Source organism: Gracilinanus agilis, chromosome 3 (genome assembly GCF_016433145.1).
Source record: "Gracilinanus agilis isolate LMUSP501 chromosome 3, AgileGrace, whole genome shotgun sequence".
In the NCBI taxonomy this organism is placed as follows: Eukaryota; Metazoa; Chordata; class Mammalia; order Didelphimorphia; family Didelphidae; genus Gracilinanus; species Gracilinanus agilis.
Genome location: NC_058132.1, coordinates 672491307 through 672513741, shown reverse-complemented (window position 1 = coordinate 672513741; position 22435 = coordinate 672491307). Strand labels below are relative to the sequence as shown.

The 22435-nt window shown below is 42.4% G+C and overlaps 1 protein-coding gene across 1 annotated transcript in view; it reads left to right on the top strand.

Annotated features, from left to right (window-relative positions):
• NCEH1 (neutral cholesterol ester hydrolase 1) overlaps positions 1-22435 on the top strand; it is an 83161-nt gene that overhangs the window by 31075 nt on the left and 29651 nt on the right. The window contains exons 2-3 of the mRNA XM_044669556.1: positions 3430-3642; positions 3847-4143. Coding sequence (XP_044525491.1) covers positions 3430-3642; positions 3847-4143 — 510 coding nt within the window. The remainder of the gene's footprint in view (positions 1-3429; positions 3643-3846; positions 4144-22435) is intronic.

Genomic DNA, 22435 nt, shown 5'->3' with positions numbered 1-22435 from the left:
GGGGTTAAGTGACTTGCCCAGAGTCATTCAGCTAGAAAATACCTGAGGCCAGATTTAGTACCATTCCTTTTAGGTGCCTATAATAGATCTTTCCTCATTTTGCCTGTTTGTGTTTTCTTTTGGGGGGCGGGGTTGCTTTTGATTATTCTGCTAAATCTTCCTTTCTTTCATTAGCAAAAGTTTCAAATCATTTTGAAAGTGAGGCCAAAATAAATTCCAAGTCAATAACAAATATTCATTGCTTCTGGTGACTCTGAAGCATCAGCACTGGAAAGCCTAGCCCAAGTTCAAAAGATACCACCCCTACCTTGAGATTGTCCCCAGGAAGTAGGGGAAAGATAAATCAGGCATAGGTCAAGAAGTTCCTGCCTCCCACTAAAATCCAATGAATCAGAAACTCCCAACTTGGTGACTTCCAGGAGAGGAAGTGTGCAGAGTGATGAGGAAGTGAGCAGAAATGATGATGCAACTGAAGCTGGGTTGGAAATGGAAAAGGTCTAGGTGCTAAGGGTCAGCTTCCCTGCCTCCATAGACATGGGCTCTTTGTATTGTGGCCTTGGGGCTGGAAGGGACCTTTGTCACAATTGTCCATCCTTCTTATATAATTCACTGCTCAAGAGGCTCCTGTGCTGTAACCATTAGAAGGGAATCAGTCCTTTTTTTAATAAAAAATATTTATTAAATTCCAATAAATGCTAAATTGAATTGGAGTTAATTAACAAATGTTTATTACACATCTTCTATGTGACAGGCATTGTGCTGAGCCCTGGGGTTAGTGACAAAGACAAAAGTCAAACAGTTTCTACCCTTGAAGAATTTATAACCTGGCCAGGGCATATCCTGCATGCATATGTGTTTTTGTATGCATATGTCTTTGTGTGTACTTATGCACATGTGTGTGTCTAGATAATTTACAAAAGGAATATAAAACCATTTTGGAAGGGAATGTATTATCAGATGTGGGGATCAGGAATCACTTCATATAGAAAATGGCACGTGAGCTAACTCTTTAAGGAAATTAGAAATTGTAAGAAGTGGAATTAAGGAAGGATTACATGCCCAACTGGGGAATGCAAAGACAAAAGATAGGAGAATCATGTATGAAGAATAGTAAAAAGAAAAGGGGGGGGGGGAGAGCTAAGTAACTCAAGTGAATAGAGAGCCTTGCCTGGATACAGGAGATTCTGGGTTCAAATTTAACCTCAGATAATTCTTAGCTGTGGGGCCCTGGGCAACTCTACCTCAATTAACTAGTTCTTACTGCTCTTCTGCTTTGGAATCCCAATACTTGATATAGATTCTAAAACAGAAGGGAAGGATTAAAAAAATTAAAAAAAAAAAAAAAAAAGGAAACAAATATTAAGCACCTTCTCTGTGCCAGGCTCTGTGTTGAGTGTTTTAGAAATATCTCACTTGATCCTCCTGGGCTATCAGTGTGATTAGTATCCGCATTTAAGAAAACTGAGGCAAACAGTTAATATATAATTTGGGTGGGCCAGAGTTCATAAAGGGGTATAATGTATAATCAGACTGTGAAGGGCTTTACCTACCAGATAAAAAGTTAATTTTTCATCCCAGAAGCAATAGTGAACCATAGGCTTTTAGTGAAGGGAGTAACATGGACAGAATTGCAATATGGGGAAGTCAGTTTGATAGCTCTGTGTAAGATGAAGTGCCAGGTGCTAGGATTACAAAGACAGAAATTAAAAAGTCCCTGCCCTTGAAGAGGGAACCAAACCTAGAAAAAACAAACAACAACAAAAAAACCCTTGTCTTCTTTCTTGGCAGCGATTCTTTTTTAAATTAAAAAATTTTTAAATATTTTGTTTTTCTGATTCCATGTAATAACAATTTTCAACATACACTTCCCAAAATTATAAGATCCAAATTGTCTTTCTCCTTTCCCCTCCCTCTTTCAAGAGATGGTATGCAATTTGATCTGGGTTAAACTGAGCAAAACTTACTTCCATATTGTTCATTTTTGTAAGAGAATACTCATATAAAACCAAATCCCCAAATATAAATACTTATATTTATATATATTTATATATTGTTATATTATTTATATACATTTACATATATATAAATAAAGAATAAATAACTCCCCCCAAATAAAAACAAAGTGAAAAGTCATATGTTTTGATTTGCATTCTGACTCCAACAGTTCTTCCTTTGGAGGTGGATACCATTATTTGTCAAAAGTCCTTCAGAATTGTCCTGGATCATTCTATTCCTGAGAGTAGCTAGGTCTTTCACTATTGATCATCCCACAATATTGTTGTTATTTTATGCAAAGGTCTCCTGGTTTTGCTTATTTCACTCTGCATCAGTTTATCATCAAGCACCAGCTTTTTCCTGAAATCATCCCGCTTATTATTTTCTAGAGCACAATAATATTCCATCATCATCATCCTGTACCACAATTTGTTCAGCCATTCCCCAATCGATGGACATACTCTAAATTTCCAGTTCTCTGCCACCACAAAAAGAGCTGCTATAAATATTTTTGTACAAGTAGGTCCTTCCCCCCCACCCCTTTTAAAAATCTCTTTGAGATACAGACCAATTAGTGGTATTATGGGTTCAAATGGTATGCAGTTTTATAACCCTTTGGACATAGTCCCCAACTGCCCTCCAAAATGGTCGGAGCAGTTCACAACTCCACTAACAACGTATGTGTCCCAATTTGGCTACATCCCCTTCAACATTTATCACTTTTCTTCACGTCATATTGGTCAATCTAATAGGGGTGAGGTACCCCAGCGTTGTTTTAATTTGCATTTCTCTAATCAAAAATGATTTAGAACATTTTTCTTACCATTATTACCTTTGACTTCTTGATCTGAAAACTCTGTTAATATCTTTTGACCATCTGTCAATTGGGGAATGACTTGTATTCTATAAATTTGATTTCGGTTCTTTTATGTATTTGAGAAGTGAGACCTTAATCAGATAAATATGCTGTAAATTTTTTTCCCCAGTCATATTTGAACCCAGGTCCTCCCCTTTCATACACTGCTGCCTAGCTACCCTACAAACTGAACTGAAATGGAGAGCTCAAGAAGGCAGTGGCAAGATCACTGGCGATGGACACGGAGAGCGTGGTTCCTGTCTCTGATGCTTAGCGGCAAGCCCCTTCTCTAGGATCTACCTCTCTTTGGTCATCAGTAAAGGGAGGGGACTGAAATGAATGGCCACCGAGGTCCCTTTCAGTGCGAAATCTCTAATACTCATGTCATTTCAGTCTCAAAAGCCCATTGATATGGGCCAGAGTCCAGGACCTTCATTATCCTAATTTAGGACTGAGTCACACAGATGGGGTATTTGAGAGCCAGGAACTACTTGTTACGGAGGTTGAGTTCTCTCTCGCTTATTTAATTAACCGTATAGCCGTGCTAACAGAGGAGCCCGGGTTCTAATTCTCTTCAGCGGCCGTTGGTGAACCGTAATGAGCTCTGCATTTTGCGTTCCTTCCGTGAGGGGCCCGCCGGCTTGGCGAGGCCCGGGATGTTTCCTTTCCCTGCCTTAGGGGCCAAAGCAAAGCCAGAGCCACCTGCCCGGAGGAAGGAGGCACATCCCTGCTGCCCAGCGCAGGGCCCGAGCGCAGAGCTGGTAGCCGGGCCTAGCCGGCACGGAAGGGAGGTGGGGGGGAGAGTGTAGTACCCGGCGCTGTCCTCCAGAGTCCGCTGCGTCCAGCAGAGCGAGCGGCAGGCACCCCCTGCCCTCCCCCCCTTCCATGCCAGCCGCGGCGCGCACTGACAGTTTGCAAGGACACCCCGAAGGAGGCGCGTCAGCGCGCGGACTTCCTTCAGGCGCCGTCGCTGATTGGCTCCCGGAGGTTTTAAGAAACCCGAGGAAGAACGCTGTAACCTTGCAGAAACTTGCTGCTGCTGCCGCCGGGCTCTCGGCTGCGCGCTCGGGTTTCTCCCCTCCTCTCCTTTGCCCACTCATCCACCTCCGCCGTCCTCCGCCGCCGCGGAGATGGGACAGCCGACCCCGAATAAGCTGCGGCGCTTCTGGGTGGTGTCCACCATCCTGGTCAGCCTGCTCGCCTACTACGTGTACATCCCCTTGCCCGCCGACATCTCTGATCCCTGGAAGCTGATGCTCCTGGATGCCACCTTCAGGAGCGCGCAGCAGCTGGTAAGCCCGAGCCCCGCTCCCTACCGCTCGGCCTGCAGAGCTCCCTTTCAGCCCTGGCTTAGAGAAGCGTCCCCAAGGGCGCACGCCAGCAGGCAGCTCCGGCTAGCCGAGGTGGCTGGGGCCCCAGCCGCGTTTGCTCTCTCCTCGTAACCCAATGCGCCGCCTCCTCCAGTCGGGTGTTGTTTTTGAGCTGCCAGCTAGTTTTCTGTTTCCCCGAGCAGTTTCTCTTGCCAGAAGATGGATTTCCTGAATGGAGGTTCAGCTAAGGATAGGGGTGTTTGTCTCTGGGTCCCCCTCCCAGCAGTCGAGGGTGGGGGGGCCCGCACGAAATCGCTAGTCACCATCTGCTGGGGCCCCCGGGCCTCTGTCTACCCTAAAACGGAACTGGGTCTAAATGCAGCTTCCCAGCAAATGATGGCTTTGTGAGGGCTGTTGGTGACTTGGGGTACCCAAGGTCACACAGGTAGTCGCTGTCAAGGATGGGAGGAAGGCCTACCTGGATCATCATCCACGCATCCCTCATTTTCTGTGCTTGGTTTGGTTCTTAGCAAAGACACTGGCTTGAGGGAGTTGGGGGTAGGGCCGGGGGTGGGGAGAGCATGTAGCCAGTGTCTGCCTGCATGCCCTCGGTTTCGTTTGTCTACTGACATTTCTATGCTTGACTGATCAGAGCATAAAATCTGCCTCCCTTGTTCCATAGCTTGGAGTTACCCTGGAAGGGCTTATCTCACTAATGCATTCTGGGTGTGTTCCCGGTGCCCATGGGCAGGAGGATATAGCTATCCTTTCTTTTTCCAGATAGGAGAAGGTGCTTGCTAAAGGTATATCACAGAGATCAGCAGGAGCATTACACCTGAGTTACTAACCAGGCCTTTGGAAGATCCCTAACCCCAACAGCTCCAGCAGCATCAAATAATCCTCCATCCTTTTTGCTCCCACCTGCTAGGCTTTAATGTCCTCAGGTTTTACAGGAATTAAAATAGGAGGGAAGGAAAAAATAGTAAATACAGCCCTCATCCTTCCTTGAAATTCCAACTTTCAGTTGCCCATTGAGGGCCCTTTCCACTCAAATCAGGTAAACCAGTGTACTGATGAATGCCTACTTCCCACTGAGTGCCCTTCTTCCTTCTGTATTTCTCCTTTCACTTGACTGGCCTGCATTCTATTTTTGGTTCTCTTCTCCACTCCAGAATCTTGCCATCCTCTCCATACTTACTGATCTCTGTGGCATTAGCATGGTAACATGTCGCCCCATTTGTAGTACTTGAGTCCTTCCCAGGTCTGAAGTTTCTGAAGGAATTGGTGATGTTTAAAGAATAAAGAGGAGAGAGCATGATAACTTTCAGTTTATTCGAAAGGCTGTCCTATTATGGAAGTCATTTTCCTGTTTGATCCTAGAGGGCAGAACCAGCAGCAGTGGGTCAATGTGACCAAGAGGCAAAAACGAATCTTGGTGATTTGGAGAAACTTTCTAACATGGAGGCCTGCCCGAAATGGGAATCAGGAGGTCAGGCGATGACTCTCACTGGAGGTCTTCAAGTATAAGTTGCCTGGCCACTTGTCAGCTGGATTATAGCCAAAGGCTCTTTGGGGAGGGATAATGGAAATCTTGAGATTTGACACTAATTACAGGCCAAGTAATTATCAGGCTTGAAGTTTCAACTTGGCAAACAGGCATTTTCAGATCTTTCTTGATCCCCTCCTCTTTAAGTTAAGAGAGTTAGGAATGATGAGAGGATCATTCAGTAAAATGTTTCTGGCATTCAGTGACTACTCAGGTTCCCGTTCAGTTCTGCATGTTTTTTAAGTTCCTCTCTGCCTGTGCCAGGCACTGTGCTAGACCTTGAGGAAACAGACAAGAACATAAATGTCTGCCCTCTAGAAGTTACTGGGAAATCTACTGGGAGGGATATCTTGTGTGTGAGGAGACAAGTAAATACTAAGGAGAGAAGAACTTCTGGTCCAAACACCAACTGAAACCCAGAGAAACTAATGTAAGGGGGGCCTAACGGCCATCAGTTTGTCTGTTGTTGCCTTTTCTACTTGAAGAGGACCCAAATGACATCACTGCTGATGCTTTTGACTCTTACATAAATTGGATTTAAGTGAGGCAGAGTTGCACCAAGTCATCAACCTCACTCTATTCTAGAGTCACCTAAGTCTAGTGGCAAGCCAAAGCCAGGATGACTGGTGATGGCTTGGGAAGTAGTGAATGGCCTTTGATGTCCAACCAAGCTAAAAGTGCTCCATAGTGCCAGCTTCAACCATCTTCATGGCCACTGGAACAAATTGTTCTCATTGACCCCTTCCATTAGGGAAATCTTCATATGCCTGGAGTGGATGACATCTCCCCTCCAAGTCACTGATGGGTTTGAGGCTGGCCAGTTACTCTCAAATTGGTCTAGCCTACCTACCTACCTACCTGCCCAGACAGTTTGTAGAGGGGTGGCCATTGCACATGCTACAGCTTCTTGGAGCCACAGATGAGAGCTGGGTGGTGAGTGGACACCGAAGGAGGATGAGCAGCCCTGAAAATAAAGGACTTGGCAAGTTCTCAAACCAGAGATACTTAGTCTTCTTCGAACTCCCATCAGGTCAATCAGGTAATAAATGGCTCAATCAGAGACAGGATCCTCTGTCCTCTGAATGCAAACTCTGCTTTTTCCACTAAATAATCATAGCAACACTGAATAAATTAAATATTAATAATTAATAAATTAACTAATAAAGAATAAACTAAATAACACTGAATTAAAAAACAAAACAAAGTGGGAAAGGAGCAATAAGCAGCCCATGAAATATTGCCATTAATGATTGTTAGCAATTCTTAGCTCCCCCAAATATTCTCCAATAGGAGAGTTCAGGTAGGAAGTAAAACCAAGTTCTGTTCAAGTAACCCCCCACCTTTTCCTTTTTAGATTATAAATCCTTCAAGGGCAAAACCTTAGTCCTTGTATTTCATGGTCAAGCCTAGAAACCTGTACCTGTTAGATGAAAGCAAATATTTGTTGAGGTTTAACATAAGTCCAGTCAGTCCAACTCTTGATGATATGGAATTAGGACCTTATCAATGATACATGTAAAACCCAGTGGAATTGAGCAACGGCTAAGGGGAATTAGGGAGTTTTGGGGGAGAGGGAAAGAACATGAAACATGTAACTAGAGGAAAATATTCAAAATAAAAATTAAAAAAAAAAAGATCACTCAAGTTAACTGGTCTCAGTTCTTGACACTATGACTCCTGATTTAGATTCCTCTTCCCCTCCTCTCCCATCAGGGAGAATATGTGTCTTCCACTTGTCACCCTGCTCCAGGCTGCCTTCTAAGAAGAATGATCCCTTTTTTCTCTTACTAGCCATCTGAGTTCTGAAATAAATCAGAAAAGCTATTTAAACCCTGGGAAGCAGAACTCTATCCAGCACAGTAATTTTCTTTTTTTTCCCCTCCAATTACATGTAAAAACAATTTTTAACATAAAAAAAAAAGTTGAGTTCCAAATTCCCTCTCTCCTTCCTCCCTTCCTCCCTCCCTCCCTGAGATGGTAAGCAATGTGATCCAGATTTTACATTCAGCATTGCAGTTTTCAAGAAATGATTCCACCTGTGAATCAGAAATGATTCTAACAGCTGTTCCTCAGCGTACATACCTGACATCAGGTGGGCCATAGATAGATGACATTTTTTTTTTAAACCCTTGTACTTCGGTGTATTGTCTCATAGGTGGAAGATTGGTAAGGGTGGGCAATGGGGGTCAAGTGACTTGCCCAGGGTCACACGGCTGGGAAGTGGCTGAGGCCGGGTTTGAACCTAGGACCTCCCGTCTCTAGGCCTGACTCTCAATCCACTGAGCTACCCAGCTGCCCCGATAGATGACATTTTGTTGAAGTTTGGAAACAGAAAAATGCAAAAAGTTTACAGTGTTTTTATATAACCAAAATAATCTATAGGACTGCCAGTGGGGTGTTGAGTGGAGGGTTTATGACTCATTTAAGAACGATGAGTAGGCTCTAATTATTATTTTTTAAAATAAAGGATAAATGGAACAACCTCAAGCAACTACTTGCCCTACATCTTGGGAAGGTGGAACGCCAGCCCCTTGTCATTAAATGTGCTTGGTGATGCTCTTCCTTTTAGTGAATGTCTCACCTCTTAGGCCTTCCCTTTCTTTCTCTCACCCTTCCCTCCTTTCTTCTTTCTCTTCCTGAGAGGACTGATGATATAGATGATGGTGCTTTTCTTGAGAAGAGTTCCAGGTGTCTCACAAATCTTGAGGTTTAATCTACCCCCTCCCCTGAGGTGGGGGGGAGACTGGAGTACCTGCAGCTGCCAGAGACTAAAATGTCCTTGATGTCACAAATGTATCCATGGAATCTTTTCTCAGGTTGTTCTTTTGCAACTCGTAAAATTCTTCCCATCAAAATGTAAACAAACTGATATGATAAACTCATTCGTACTGATCAAGAGCCAAGACCCAAACTGTGAAGCTCTGGGAGGAAGCCTCTTAGAAGCCCTTTTCTATCAGCCCACATTAGTTTATCGGATTACTTCATTTTTTTTTTTTAACCCTTAACTTCTGTGTATTGGCTCCTTGGTGGAAGAGTAGTAAGGGTGGGCAATGGGGGTCAAGTGACTTGCCCAGGGTCACACAGCTGGGAAGTGTCTGAGGTCGGATTTGAACCTAGGACCTCCCGTCTCTAGGCCTGACTCTCAATCCACTGAGCTACCCAGCTGCCCCTGGATTACTTCATTTTTTAAAAACCCTGACCTTCTCTCTTAGAATCAATACTGTGTCTTGGTTCCAAGGCAGAAGAGTGGTAAGGGCTAGGCAATGGGGGTTACGCGATTACTTCATTTTTCCCAAGATTCCAGGCTAGACAAGCAGTCCCTACCCATACTATTGACTTGAAAACTTTAAATGGAGGAAGAAATAAGGGAAGGATGAGGGGTAGGGATAAGCTATGGGAGTAGTGGGAAGGAGAATAAACTCTGGGATGGGCAGCAGGAGATAATCTAGCATCCAAAGAGAGGCAACTCAGATCTCACAAAGTGTTGCCCAAGGTTGAAAGACTCATCTCACCTCCACTTCCTCTGCAGCAGGATCGAGTTGAAGTTAGATGATTAAACAAAATGAAAGTAACGAAGTCATTACTTTAATAGAACTTCATGTCACAGCTATGATGGTATCATGGTTAGGTGACTCAATGCATATAGAGTATTGGATTTAGAGACAAGAAGATCTGAGTTCATATCCTGCCTCAGGCACTAACTCTGTGATCCTGGGTGGGTCACTTTACCTCTGCTTCGGTTTCTTCATCTATAAAATGTAGTTAATAATTGTACCTACTTACCAAGATTGTTGTGAGGATAAAATGAGGTCATATTTATAAAGCAGTTTGTAAACGTTAAAGTGTTAGATAAAAAGGTAAACTAAGCAGGCACCTAGAACTTTGTTGGACACTGATGATGCAATCCGAATCATCAACAGCCCTCTTGACTTTTGTCTTGCCATTGGATTTCCATTTCTCTGGAAGAGAGAGTGAGGCTGATGCCCTTGTGAAACTCTCCCTCCCTTAGATTCAGCTCGTAAGCAAGTCAAAACATCAACCTGATAGGTCTTGGGTCTTTGTGAAGATGGGATTTAGTTCAACCCTTTAATTTTTAACCTTTACATCTTCAAAACTGAAGGATGAACAAGCCCCATAGAATCATAGATTTAGAACTAGAAGGGACCTTAGAAGCCACCCACTCTGACAGTCCTCCTCTCTTTCTTTTCTCTTTAAAAACAATTATGACCGGGGGCAGCTGGGTAGCTCAGTGGATTGAGAGTCAGGCCTAGAGACAGGAGGTCCTAGGTTCAAATCTGACCTCAGACACTTCCCAGCTGTGTGACCCTGGGCAAGTCACTTGACCCCCATGGCCCACCCTTACCACTCTTCTGCCTTGGAGCCAATACACAGTATTGACTTCAAGACGGAAGGTAAGAGTTTAAAACAAACAAACAAACAAACAATTATGACCTTGACCAACAGCAACATACCTGAAAATTTCCTTTGATAAGAACAGAAAAAGAATATCTTATAGGACAGAGCTAATTTCTATTATGGACAGCTTCCTTTTTTTTTTTAAAGATAAGATGGGTGCGGGGCAGCTGGGTAGCACAGTAAATTGAGAGGCAATCCTAGAGACAGGAGGTCCTAGGTTCAAATCTGGCCTCAGATACTTCCTAGGTGTGTGATCCTGGGCAAGTCATTTAACCCTCATTGCCTAGCCCTTACCACTCTTCTGCCTTGTCACCAATATCTAGTATTGATTCTAGGGTGGAAGATAAGGGTTTAATTAAAAAAAATTAAAAAAATAAAGATAAGATGGGGAGAGGAGTAGGCATAGGACTTTGTGTCTCATTGGTAATAGAAATTCCTCTACCAGTGCTGGTTGGTATTTCCTTTGCATCTTAGAGTCATAGAGTGACTTAGAGCTGAGATATGGAACGAGATGCCCACAGACCACATGCGACCCACAGCAATGGGCCCCTGAACTCAAAACGATTGAATAATATTTAACAAGCTTAATAAAAATTATTTTATGATTTTGATTATGATTATGATTATGAAAATATGATAAATCTTATGTTCTTTAGTGGTTTAGTCAAGTTTGACTCAATGTGACCCCAATGACATTGTCATGGGGAGTTAGGGTTAGGGTTAGCACACTGGAGTGGTTTGCCATTTCCTTCTTTAGTATGCCCCCATTTTACAAATGAGGAAGTGAGGTAAATAAGAGGTAAATGACTTGCCCAGGTTGTCTGAGTCTGGATTTGAACTTAGCTCTTCCTGACCCAACCTAATATTATTAAGGCCTTAGAGTTTTGAACAAAAGTTGGTCCAATTCCACCCCAGAAATTGCTTAAGCACTGAGTATTGCTGGTACCAGGGGTACTAAGACAAAGGGGAAAATAGTTCCAGACTTTAAGGCGCTTACATTCCACTGGGGGATAAAACATTTACCAGATAAGTAAACAAGATTATTTGAGAAAGAGAGAACAGGAACAAATGATGGGGAAATGAGACTTCGGAAGCCGGCCTGGTCACATCCACTGAAGAAGCATTAAACAAATGTCACAAAGTGCCAACTCTGGGCAAAGTGCAGAGAATGCAGATAGAATCTAGAAGACAGATAGTGCCTGCCCTCAAAGAGCTTACTCTCTAACTGAGGAAAACAACCCCTAAAAGGGGGCTGGACATGGGTATGAAGCACTGGCTGAATGTGAATCCTGCCTTCAATATTTAATGTGTAGCCATGTAAAACCCAGTAGAATTGCGTGTTGGATACAGGAGGGGGGTGGGAGGAGGGCAGAGAAGGAATATGAATCATGTAACCATGGAAAAATACTCTAAATTAATTAATTAAATAAATACTTTTAAAGACTCACAATATATTTAATGTGTAGCTTTGGGAAAGCCATGTCATAGTCTGTGTATTGGTTCCAAGGCAAAAGACCAGTTAGGCAATGGGGTTTACAAATAGTAACGGTCTGAGGTCAGATTTGAACTCTGGGTACTCTATCGACTACACCAGCTAGCTGCCCAGGTCCTTTACATATGAGTGAGTAGTTAGACAATGCTTCTATTTCTTCACTCTCTTCAAGGCCTCTCTGCCTCTTGTTCTATCTAGTTCACTCCTGGAAACAATCAAACTATGCTAGAGTTACTACTTTAAATTATTAGGGATTCAAAAAGTATCTGGAACATCTTTTCTCCACCATCTCCTTTCTACCCATTAATGTCATTGGAACCCACCTATTCCTTGGCCTTTTCTGCCTTCTTGTCATTTCAGTTATGTCTAACTCATTGGAACCCCATTTAGGATTTTCTTGGCAAAGATTCTGGAGTGCTTTGCCATTTCCTTCTCCAGATCATTTAACAGATGAGGAAACTGAGACCAGCAGGGTTAAGTGACTTGACAAGGGTCACACAGATAGCAAAGATCCAAGGCCAGATTTGAAGATCATCTAGAAGGATGCTCTATCCACTGTGCCACCTAGCTGCCCTTTTCTTTTTAATTTTCTTTTCTTTTTTTTTTTGCCTTCTTGACATTCCAGTTTCCCTTCAAGTAATCCTGCATATCCCTGTAGACACTTAGAGCCTTGAAAGGGAATATAGAGATCATTATTTGCCTCCCACCTAACACAGGAATTTCCTTTAGCCATTCTTTGACTTGTTCATCCAACTTTGGCTACTTCCTGAGATCACTGAGAGCACAGGAGAGAGAGCCTTCTTTTAAAAAAATTTTTTTTTATTATAAAGCTCCATTTTATACTGAGCTAAAACTGACATTTTTGAAGCTAGAACCTCTGAGTTCTAGAAGCTCCCAGGGTAAGTGAATTTGATAATCTGTCAAATATGTATATATTGCTATCAGGTCCTTTTGGGGGATGACATTTACTTGGTTCCTTCTACTCTTCTTGGTTGTCTCTCCATCTCCTGGCCCTTCACTATTTTGGCAAGATCACTCTTCTCACCATGGCATGGAGAGGGACTGTCCAAGCCTTGGGCTTTTCTGTGTGGCTGTGTGGAGTGGAATGTTGGAGTAACGAAGCATGGGTTTATAGCCTAGCTTTTTATATACTGTATTGTCTTGGGTAGGCAAAGTTTTTCTCAGGGGACCTATATTCCCCCTTCTGTTCAAAGGAAAGGGAACATGAAATCATAGACCTAGAACTAAAATGGACCTGAGAGGTCGCTGCATCCAATTGTCCCCATTTTATAGATGAGGAAACTGAGACCTAGGGAAGGAAAGTGATTTGTCTAAGTATCAGGAATGGAATTTGAGCCATAGCCTTCTGCCTCTCTGAAGTCAGTGTTGAACTAGTCTTTTTCATGGCTAAAATCCTACTACCTAAGAACCAACCCCTTTGGATTGCCTGTGGACTTGAATCCAGCAAGGACAAGCCAACTGTAAACTCTGTCTAAATATTGACAGAGGCAATGCCATCTTATGGGTGCCATGACAAATGGTGAAACAAGACCCCATAGAGCATAGAAAAATCAGGGGAGAACAGAGTCACTCACAAAAAGTATAATGAAATCTGCTGTTATTAAGAGCTGACATTTATATACCTGGGACCTTGAGGTTTGCAAAGTACTTTCTATGTTTTATTTTATCAGATCTTCTTTTGTGGATCCCCCATGTATAGCGTGGTAGAGGATCTGGGTTCAAATTCTGTCTCTGCTGCTTCATCTCAGTGTCACCTTGGGCATGTAACTTAAACTGATATAATTCCTGGCACCTAGTAGGCTCTCATGTTGTTGTCAATTGCTTGCTTTTTGATTGAAGGAAGGAATCTGGACCAGCTAGATTTGAATCCAACTTCAAGATATTTTCTAGTTGGGTGAGTGGGCAAGTTACTTAATTTCCTTGTGTCTCTGTTTCTTCACAGGTCAAAAAGAGGAAGATGCTCTGGGCTGATCTCTAAAATTAGGTAGTTAGCTTCATTGAACTCTTGAGTCTCCTTCCCATTCTTCTGTTCATGATCCTTTGCTCTCAAGAATTTCTTTTGGCTTCAGCTCACTTGTCTGAAAAATGAGTGTTCTCTTCTTTGACTTCTGAAACCTCTTCCATCTCTAAATCTATGGTTCTGTGAGGCCTCAGTTTACTCATTTACTCTACTATTAAATTGAGAGGGTAGAACTTGATCTCCAAGATCCCTTCCAGTTCTAACTCTCTGATCCTATAGTCCTCTCACTGTTCAGTGAGGTCAGTATGATAGGCATTATTACCCCCATTAGATGGGTAAGGAAATTGACTTTCCCAATCTGGTGCAGCAAGTACCCCGGGTGACTCATGACATCATTGCTCCATCCAGTCCTCTCATTGCATCTCAATAAAATAACAGATGAAGTGCTCTGGAAACACGGGCTCTAAAATCCAAGCCTTGACTTTTACAGTTTATCTGGGCATCCCGGTGTGGCCTCCAGCTCAAATGATTAGCAGAATTGACCGCATTTCTGTGCATTCATGCCAAGTTTTATTTTTTAAAAAATCTCTTACCTTCTGTCTTAGAATCAATACTGTGTATCGATTCCAAGGCAGAAGAGCTGTAAGGGCTGGGCAGTGGGGGTGAAGTGACTTGCCCAGGGTCACACAGCTGGGAAGTGTCTGAGGCCACATTTGAACTGTCTCTAATGGAGAGCTCACTCCTTTTTTTTTTTTTTTGAACCCTTTCTTTCTGTCTTAGAATCAATACTGTATATTGATTCCAAGGCAGAAGAGCTGTAAGGGCTGGGCAGTGGGGGTAAAGTGACTCGCCTAAGGTCACACAGCTGGGAAGTGTCTGGGGCCACATTTGAACCCAGGACCTCCCATCTCTAGGCCTGCATGCCAAGTTTTAGAGAAGCTATGATCAAGCCCACCCTTTAAAACCCTTCGGCTAAGTCAGCCCTGTGAATGGACAGATGTTCCAAAAATTCAGCTTAGGAGCTAATTCCAAATATACCTTGTCTGTTGGACTTTTCAGTGCCATGTCAGGTTTCTTCTGATGTAGAATAATACCCATGTGATTTGCCAGTGTAAATTTGGTGCTATAGTTAGAAACTTGGCATATAAATAGTGTGTGTGTGTGTGTGTGTGTGTGTGTGCGCGTGTGTGTGTGTGTGCGCCCGCGCATGCCTGTGTGCATTCTTTGCGAGGAACTTTCTGTCCTCCCCAGAGCACACACGTGCAGCATAAGCTCGGTGTGGGGCCCCCAGGGTGCCTCTCTGTGTTAAAGGAACATGTGACCTCATCTTTCCTTTAGTACCTGAAGCCACAATTGCATAATTCTGAGATTTTAATCGTTGTTTACTTAACAAGGGAGAGAAAGTCATTTCACTTTGGCGTTTGGCTACCAGAGGCACCATCACAGCTTGGAAAGTCATTTTCGTTTCTTTTGAAAGTGATTTTTCTATCTGATTGTTGGAGAGACATTATCTCTCTTGAAAACAGGTCACTGAACTTTCCCCCACTTTTGCCTGGGAGTTCAACTGGCCACTGTCAAGGTGAACTATTTCTGCTCTTAACTCCAGTCCTCCTCTTCTTCCCTGCCCATTCTCCAAGGGTATAAACCAAATTATAAATGCAATGGAGCAACTCTGAGGAAATCCCTAAAACAAGAGATGAGGGATAGCTTATGTCCAAGCTTTCGTCGATTAACCAAAGCCCTTCAAGAAAAAAGGCTTAGGGGCAGCTGGGTAGCTCAGTGGATGGAGAACCAGACCTAGAGACAGGAGGTCCTAGGTTCAAATCCGGCCTCAGACACTTCCCAGCTGTGTGACCCTGGGCAAGTCACTTGACCCCCATTGCCTACCCTTACCACTCTTCCGCCTCGGAGCCAATACACAGTATTGATTCCAAGAGGAAAGGTGAGGGTTTAAAAAAAAAGGAAAAGAAAGGAAAAGAAAAGAAAAGAAAAGAAAAGAAAGAAAAGAAAAGAAAAGAAAAGAAAAAAGGCTTTCAAAGAACAGAATGAATAGCAGATACAAGGTAGCAAATTATTTCCTGCATTACAGAAACTTCTTAAGACTCAAAAACATACTTACAAAAAAAGCATAAAACAATAACATCACATTTATAGTCAGGGCCAACCATAGTATCCTGGCACGTAGTAGGTGCTTAATAAATGCTGATTGAATGAATGATTGATTGTTGTTCAGACAACTTTTGGGAATGATTGAACAGCAATTCTGGCTATTTTGTATTTACCTTGGACCTATATTCTTTGATCACCCCAGGGCATGATTTGGACTTTCTTTTTGGTCATTCTGTGGCAGGATCCTCCTGGTGGTGTTTAAACAATTTTGCCACAGAATGCTGTAAGGATGTAAAGGAGATGTTGCTGCTGAAATAGATGCGGTCATTAAACTTTCGCCATTTCTGGTTTGTCTTTCCGCTGGGCACTTCTTAAGGTGAAATACTTCTATCCTCAGTTGCTGGTCTCCAGCCTCAACTCTCTGACTTTTGAAAAGGATTATAGAAATACAAGTACACAGCAGTGAAAAACCATTTAATATTTATAAACTCTTATCCTTGAAGAAATCATTTGCGAGCTCTTTAGGGCAGGATAACCACTTTAGCTTTGCCTGTGCGCCTACCCAAACCAGTTCCACCACCATGTTCTTTAGCCAAAATTATTAAAGCTTTTGAGTTTTGCCCCAATTTAAATTTTTAGTTAAACTTTTATTTCTGGGGACTGAAAATGAATAAATTGTTACTCTTTTCTCAAAAGTTCCATTCACATTCTCTTGGCCTTTAAAAAAATCCAGAGAATTGACTCATTTTCTTACATAATTAAACTGTAGGAAGACGGGAATGTGGCCATTTATAGTGAAAATGTATTTCTCCCTTTTGAAATATAAACCTTGACTTTTTAGCCTTAGTTTCCTCATGGGATAAAATGAAAGGACTAGAATAGGTCGTCTTTAAGGTCCCTTCCCCCCTTCTGCCCCTAGATCTATGAACTATGAAGGATTTGTCTAATTTGTATGGAGTTTGAACATTTCTTTCAGGGATCAATTTGTATAAGTTATGTTCCAGGAAAGAATGCATTTGGAGATAGTCATATCTGAAGGATGTGTGTGTGTGTGTGTGTGTGTGTGTGTGTGTGTGTGTGTGTGTGTAGAATGGGTAGAGTATGCTTTTTTAATTGGAAATTCACTCTCTGTGACTCACTAGATCTCTGACACCCCTACCTTAGCCTTTTATAGTTCTATTCCTTTGATTATTTTTTTTAAACCCTTACCTTCCATCTTGGAGTCAACACTGTGTATTGGCTTCAAGGCAGAAGGGTGTTAAGGGCTAGGCAATGGGGGTCAAGTGACTTGCCCAGGGTCACACAGCTGGGAAGTGTCTGAGGCAAGATTTGAACCCGGGACCTCCTGTCTCTAGGTCTGGCTCTCAATCCACTGAACTACCCAGCTGCCCCCTGATTGTTGAGATTTTAAAATGAGCAACAGAGGGCAGCTAAGTGGCTGAGTGGAGAGAAAGCCAGGCTTGAAGACAGGGGATCTGGGTTCAAATGTGGCCTCAGACACTCCCTAGCTGTGTGACTCTAGGCAAGTCACATAACCCAAATTGCCTAGCCTTTACCACTCTTCTGCCTTGAAACTGTGCTTAGTGTCAATTCTCAGACAGAAGGTAAGGGTTAAAAATAATAAAATTAGCAATCAGGATTCAAAATTGTCAACTAGTTTAGAAATTAATTATTTCTAATGTGACACTAAATTTGTTTTGACCAGACCACTGATTTCATGGCTGTAGGTTGTTCCTGGTGAAAAAATATCATCTACTAATGTCAGTTGTCTTCATCTCTTTGTGACCCCACTTGGAGTTTTCTTGGCAAAGATATTGGAGTAATTTGCCATTTATTTCTTAAACTCGTTTTGCAGATGAGGAAACTGAAGCAAAAAGGATTAAGTAACTTATCCAGGGTCACACAGCTGGTATCTAAAGACCAGATATGAACTACAAAAAATGACTCTTCTTGACTCCAGGCCTGACACTCTATCCACTGTGCCACGCCACAGCCTGAATACAGAAAGACACTTATTCTAATTTCTGGTCTTGGAGAATTGCCCATCACACAGCCAGTATGTTTTAGAGGCAAGACTAGAACCCAAGTCTGGCAACTTCAAATCCAACCTTTTCCATGTGGTTCTGTGTCTGCCTCCCATTTAGTGCCAGCCTAGAATTTCATTTTCTTCAGGCTGAAAATTCTAGTTATTTTAGGAGTTCTGTACTTTTTTGGTGTGGAAAAAAAGGGTCCAGGTTCAAATTTTTTGGTCAGAAAAGTGGAACAAATAGTGTAGCAGGCAATATCATGATCTGTACGTTCCATGCTTCGGGAATGAGTGATTAGGAACAAGAGGTCAAGACACTTGGTTCTGGTCCATAGCCAACTAAATACCTACTTGTCATTGCAGGGAGAGGCCTCCTACCTTGAACTTTTGGACTGTTTTAGATATCTCCCTGTTTCCACTTCTGTACTGACTTTTTCAGCCAAACCTTCACTTCTTGATCCTAGAATTTAGTTACCATAAAGCCTTTCTCACATATTGACTCTGTATCAAATCTTCAAACTACAGTATTTATTTCATTGTGATGATGGCCATTAAAATATATTAGTGATAAGGGGCAGCTGGGTGGCTCAGTGGATGGAGAGCCAGGCCCAGAGATGGGAGGTCCTGTGTTCAAATGTGGCCTCAGACACTTCCCAGCTGTGTGACCCTGGGCAAGTCACTTGACCCCCATGGCCCACCCTTACCACTCTTCCACCTTGGAACCAATACACAGAAGTTAAGGGTTTAAAAATAATTAAAAAAAAAAAGAATAAAATATGTTAGTGATGCCTCTCAACTTAGGAATCACATTGAGAAATGTTTGAGTGCTTTTTTGGCAGTTGAAAATAGGATTAATCTTTTTTTAAAAAAATATCTTTTGTTTTTAATGTCATCCACATTTCCTATTGTATCCATCACAAAGAGGCATCTTTTACAACAAAGATTGAAAAAGAAGAAAAGAAAGAGGCAAAAAAAGGTCTATCCTGCAGCATTCCATACTCACAGTCTTCATCTCTACAAAGGTGTGAAGAAGGTGCCCCCCTCCCCTAAAATCTTTTCTTTTAGGCCAAGTTTGATCACTGCAATTTCAGTGCATTTGATTTTGAGTTTTTGTTGTTTTTCTTTTCATTTATACCATTGAGTCATTGTGAGTTGCTTTTTCTGGTTCTAATCATTTCACTTTGAATCAGGTCATATAAATCCTCCCATGCTTCTCTTATTATATATGTGGCCGCCTCTCTCTGACTCAAAGGGAGGCCAAAACATCTAGTATCTCCTCCCCCCCCACCCCACCCCCACTCCTTCATAAGAGAATTTATCTCCTCTCAGGAGGGGCAGTAGGAAATTGGGGCCAGAAGCTTGGCCACTCTGTTATCCTCAGAGAGAGGGAATACGAGGCTAAAGTCATAGCTTTCTGCTCCTTTAACTATTGCTAATCTAGGGGAAGCTTACACTTTAGGATGCCTACTAAACTCCTTTTCTTCATCAATGGGGAAAGGTGGCCCCAGGCTTTATATTCAAGATTTTTCCCCCTTTCCTACCAGATACCAGTTCCAATTCACTTAGCAATAGCAAGGAAACTCATTTATTTAAATGGGTAACAAAAACAAAATCAGAAAAGATTGAGGCGAGTAGGTGCCAGACTATACAGATTAAATAAGTGCTCTCTTTGGGAGCAAGGGAAGTCAGTTCAACCAAGAGACTATGTCCTAGATCTCATCCAGTGGGGAAAAAAAGTCCCCGAAATCTCTGAAGTGGCAAGGTAGGAATTAGGGATATGTTGAAGACTACTAGCTCCTCTTCTGTTGGCCTCTTCCCAGAATCTTCCTCCTTTCAGAGGGCTGAGAAAGGTTGGCATTTTGGACTTCTCTCTCAAAGCTGGAAGCCAAAAGAACTCAAAGGGACTGAAGAGCCTACCCTGGTAATGATGAACCTATGGCATGGGTGCCAAAGATGGCCCTCGGAGCCCTCTCTGTAGGCACATGGCTGCCCCTCCCCAAGAGTTCATTACTAGAAAAGCAGAGGGACTTGGGTAGAGCTGTTCCCTTCCCTTTCTCCACTATGCCTGATGCCATTTTTTCACATCACCTGCCCCTCTGCCCAGTGTACCAATGAGAGCACTTTCTTCCTCCCCTGTGTAGGGTAAAAGAGAGGCAGGGTGTGCCTGGCACTCAATGGGGGGGAGGTGCATGGCCCTTGGTCTGGGGGGGGGGGAAGGAGAGGAGGGGCCCAGAACTCCATCTCTAAAAGGTTCATCATCATTGGCCTTCTTTCTCATCCACTCTCCACCAATAAGGAGAAAGTCCCATAATAATTAGCAATGGACTTTGGGGTTTGGTTTATACTTTATATGTATTTTAATAATTTTTTTTACAGTACAATAATATTCCCTTAAGTATATGTGTTTATAATTTGTAGCCCTTCCTCAGTCAATGAGCATATTTCATTTCCATTTCTTTGCTTGCACAACAAATGATTGACTCTTAATGAAGCCTTGTAGAATACAGTCAAGGCCCACCCTCACCCCTTTTATTCTTATGCAAGGTAAAAAAAAAAAAATTCCAGCTGGGTCCTCCCATGTTCAGCCAGAAAGTGCTTGGAGGTTTTTTTGGCCCAACTTCCTTTCTTCACTTTGGCCAAACAATATTTTTTCTTAAATGATTTTATTCACCTTCTTTACTTTGGGTCATTCCTCTTCTCAGTGACCTTCTACTTTGGACCCCTATTCCTTAGACTCTTCACTATCAATAAATACTGTCGAGCAAAACAAATGAGCATATTGCTAGTTCTGTCTCTGTCTCTGTCCCTCTCCCACCCCAGGCCAAAAAAATCGGAGAAAACAAAATCCCCAAATCTTACAATCCAGCTTTCATTCAAAATAAAACAATAGTGTCAAAGTGAAATGGCAAAATTGTTTTCTGTGATCTGAACTATGGTTGTGTGTGTGTGTGTGTGTGTGTATGTGTGTGTGTGTGAGATATACATCTTACCAAGATAAATTCTGCAAATCTTAACCTCTCTTAAATCTTAATATCTTTTTTTTTTTTTTAAACCTTTACCTTCCGTCTTAGAATCAATACTATGTATTGGCTCCAAGGCAGAAGAGCAGTAAGGGCTAGGCAATGGGGGTCCAGTGACTTGCCCAGGGTCACACAGCTGGGAAGTATATGAGGCCAGATTTGAACCTCCCATCTCTAGGCCTGGCTCTCAATCCACTGAGCTACCCAGCTGCCCCCTAAATCTTAATATCTTAATTAAAATCTTAATATGTTAATTAAAATCTTAATATGTTAATTAAAATCTTAATATGTAAGGTCCCAAATCTTTGTAACTCCAATGAATCTATGAATCTCTTGTACACCTTCCCAAACAAACTGGTCTTAGCTCCTCTGTGCCTGTCCATTCTATAGAATTTGCTTCCATGTCCACACTGTGGAGGTCTTTCCAATGTGCTGGGAGTCATCCTTTAGATCTCTTGGCAGTCCAGAGCTATCAGAGTGCTCTGGCCATAGGACTTGTCTCTCCTTCTCCTCCTTCTCCTCTCCTTGACATCCTTCATGCCCCTTCTGTGTAATTCCTCCCTGGTGCACGTATCGTCCAAAAGGAGACCGCTGGAATCACTGAACCGCAGTCATCTTGGGAGTCTTGCTATAAATAAGTGGAAGGGAAAAGGAGCCAAGGTTGCAAACTACCAATCCTTGTAGGAATGTGAGCTGTTCTTTCTGTTACACTATTGAGGAAATGGAGGACATTTGACACACTATGTTGCAGCCTTTGTTAATTTTTATAAGCATTTGTTAATATGTATCTGGCTCTAAAGAACACAAAGTATCTCAGAGGTTCAAGTCTTTAAAATTTTTTTGTTATCTTTTGTTTTTATAAAATCCTACATTTCCCAATGTAGCTGCCCCCCCCCCCCCAGCCTTCCCCGGGCCCATATAACGAGGAAGAAAAAAAGGGGGAAAGCAGTTCAACAAACTAGCCAGAACACTGAAAAGGGAGTGGACACCCTCGCAGAGAAAGGAGGGGGGATGCTTTCTCATATGTCTGCTTTGCCATCGAGGCATCCTCAAATTACATTAAATGTGAAATACATCACAGTATGTAATAATACATAATTAAATTACATTACACTTACATAACATTAGGTTTGGATTATTTTTTCTGAGTTTTTTTCATCTATACTGTTATGTTTTCTGTCGGTATTGTTTTATTACTTCTGTTTACTTTGTATTCTTTCATATAAATTTAGAGAGATTATCCTCTTTCTGGGATTACCAACATGAGCCAGGTAAATAAATACAAAATATACACTGAGGCAATGTAAATTGAAATGAGAAGAGGACTAACACATGGGACAGCTGGGAAATGTGTGTAAGAGCTCTACGGACCTTGAAAGGAGTGAAGAGGAGGCAGCTGGGTGGCTCAGTGGATTGAGAGCCAGGCCCAGAGGTGGAAGGTCCTGGGTTCAAATATGACCTCAGACACTTCCTAGCTGTGTGACCCTGGGCAAGTCACTTAACCCTCACTGCTTAGCCCTTACCACTCTTCTGTCTTGGAATCAATACCTGGTATTCCAAGATGGAAGGTAAGAGTTTAAAAAGGAAGGAAGGAAGGAAGGAAGAAAGAAAGAAAGAAAGAAAGAAAGAAGTCCAAGTAAGGAGGGAGAGCCTAGGTATGGCTTTTTTTTTTTTTTTTTTTTTT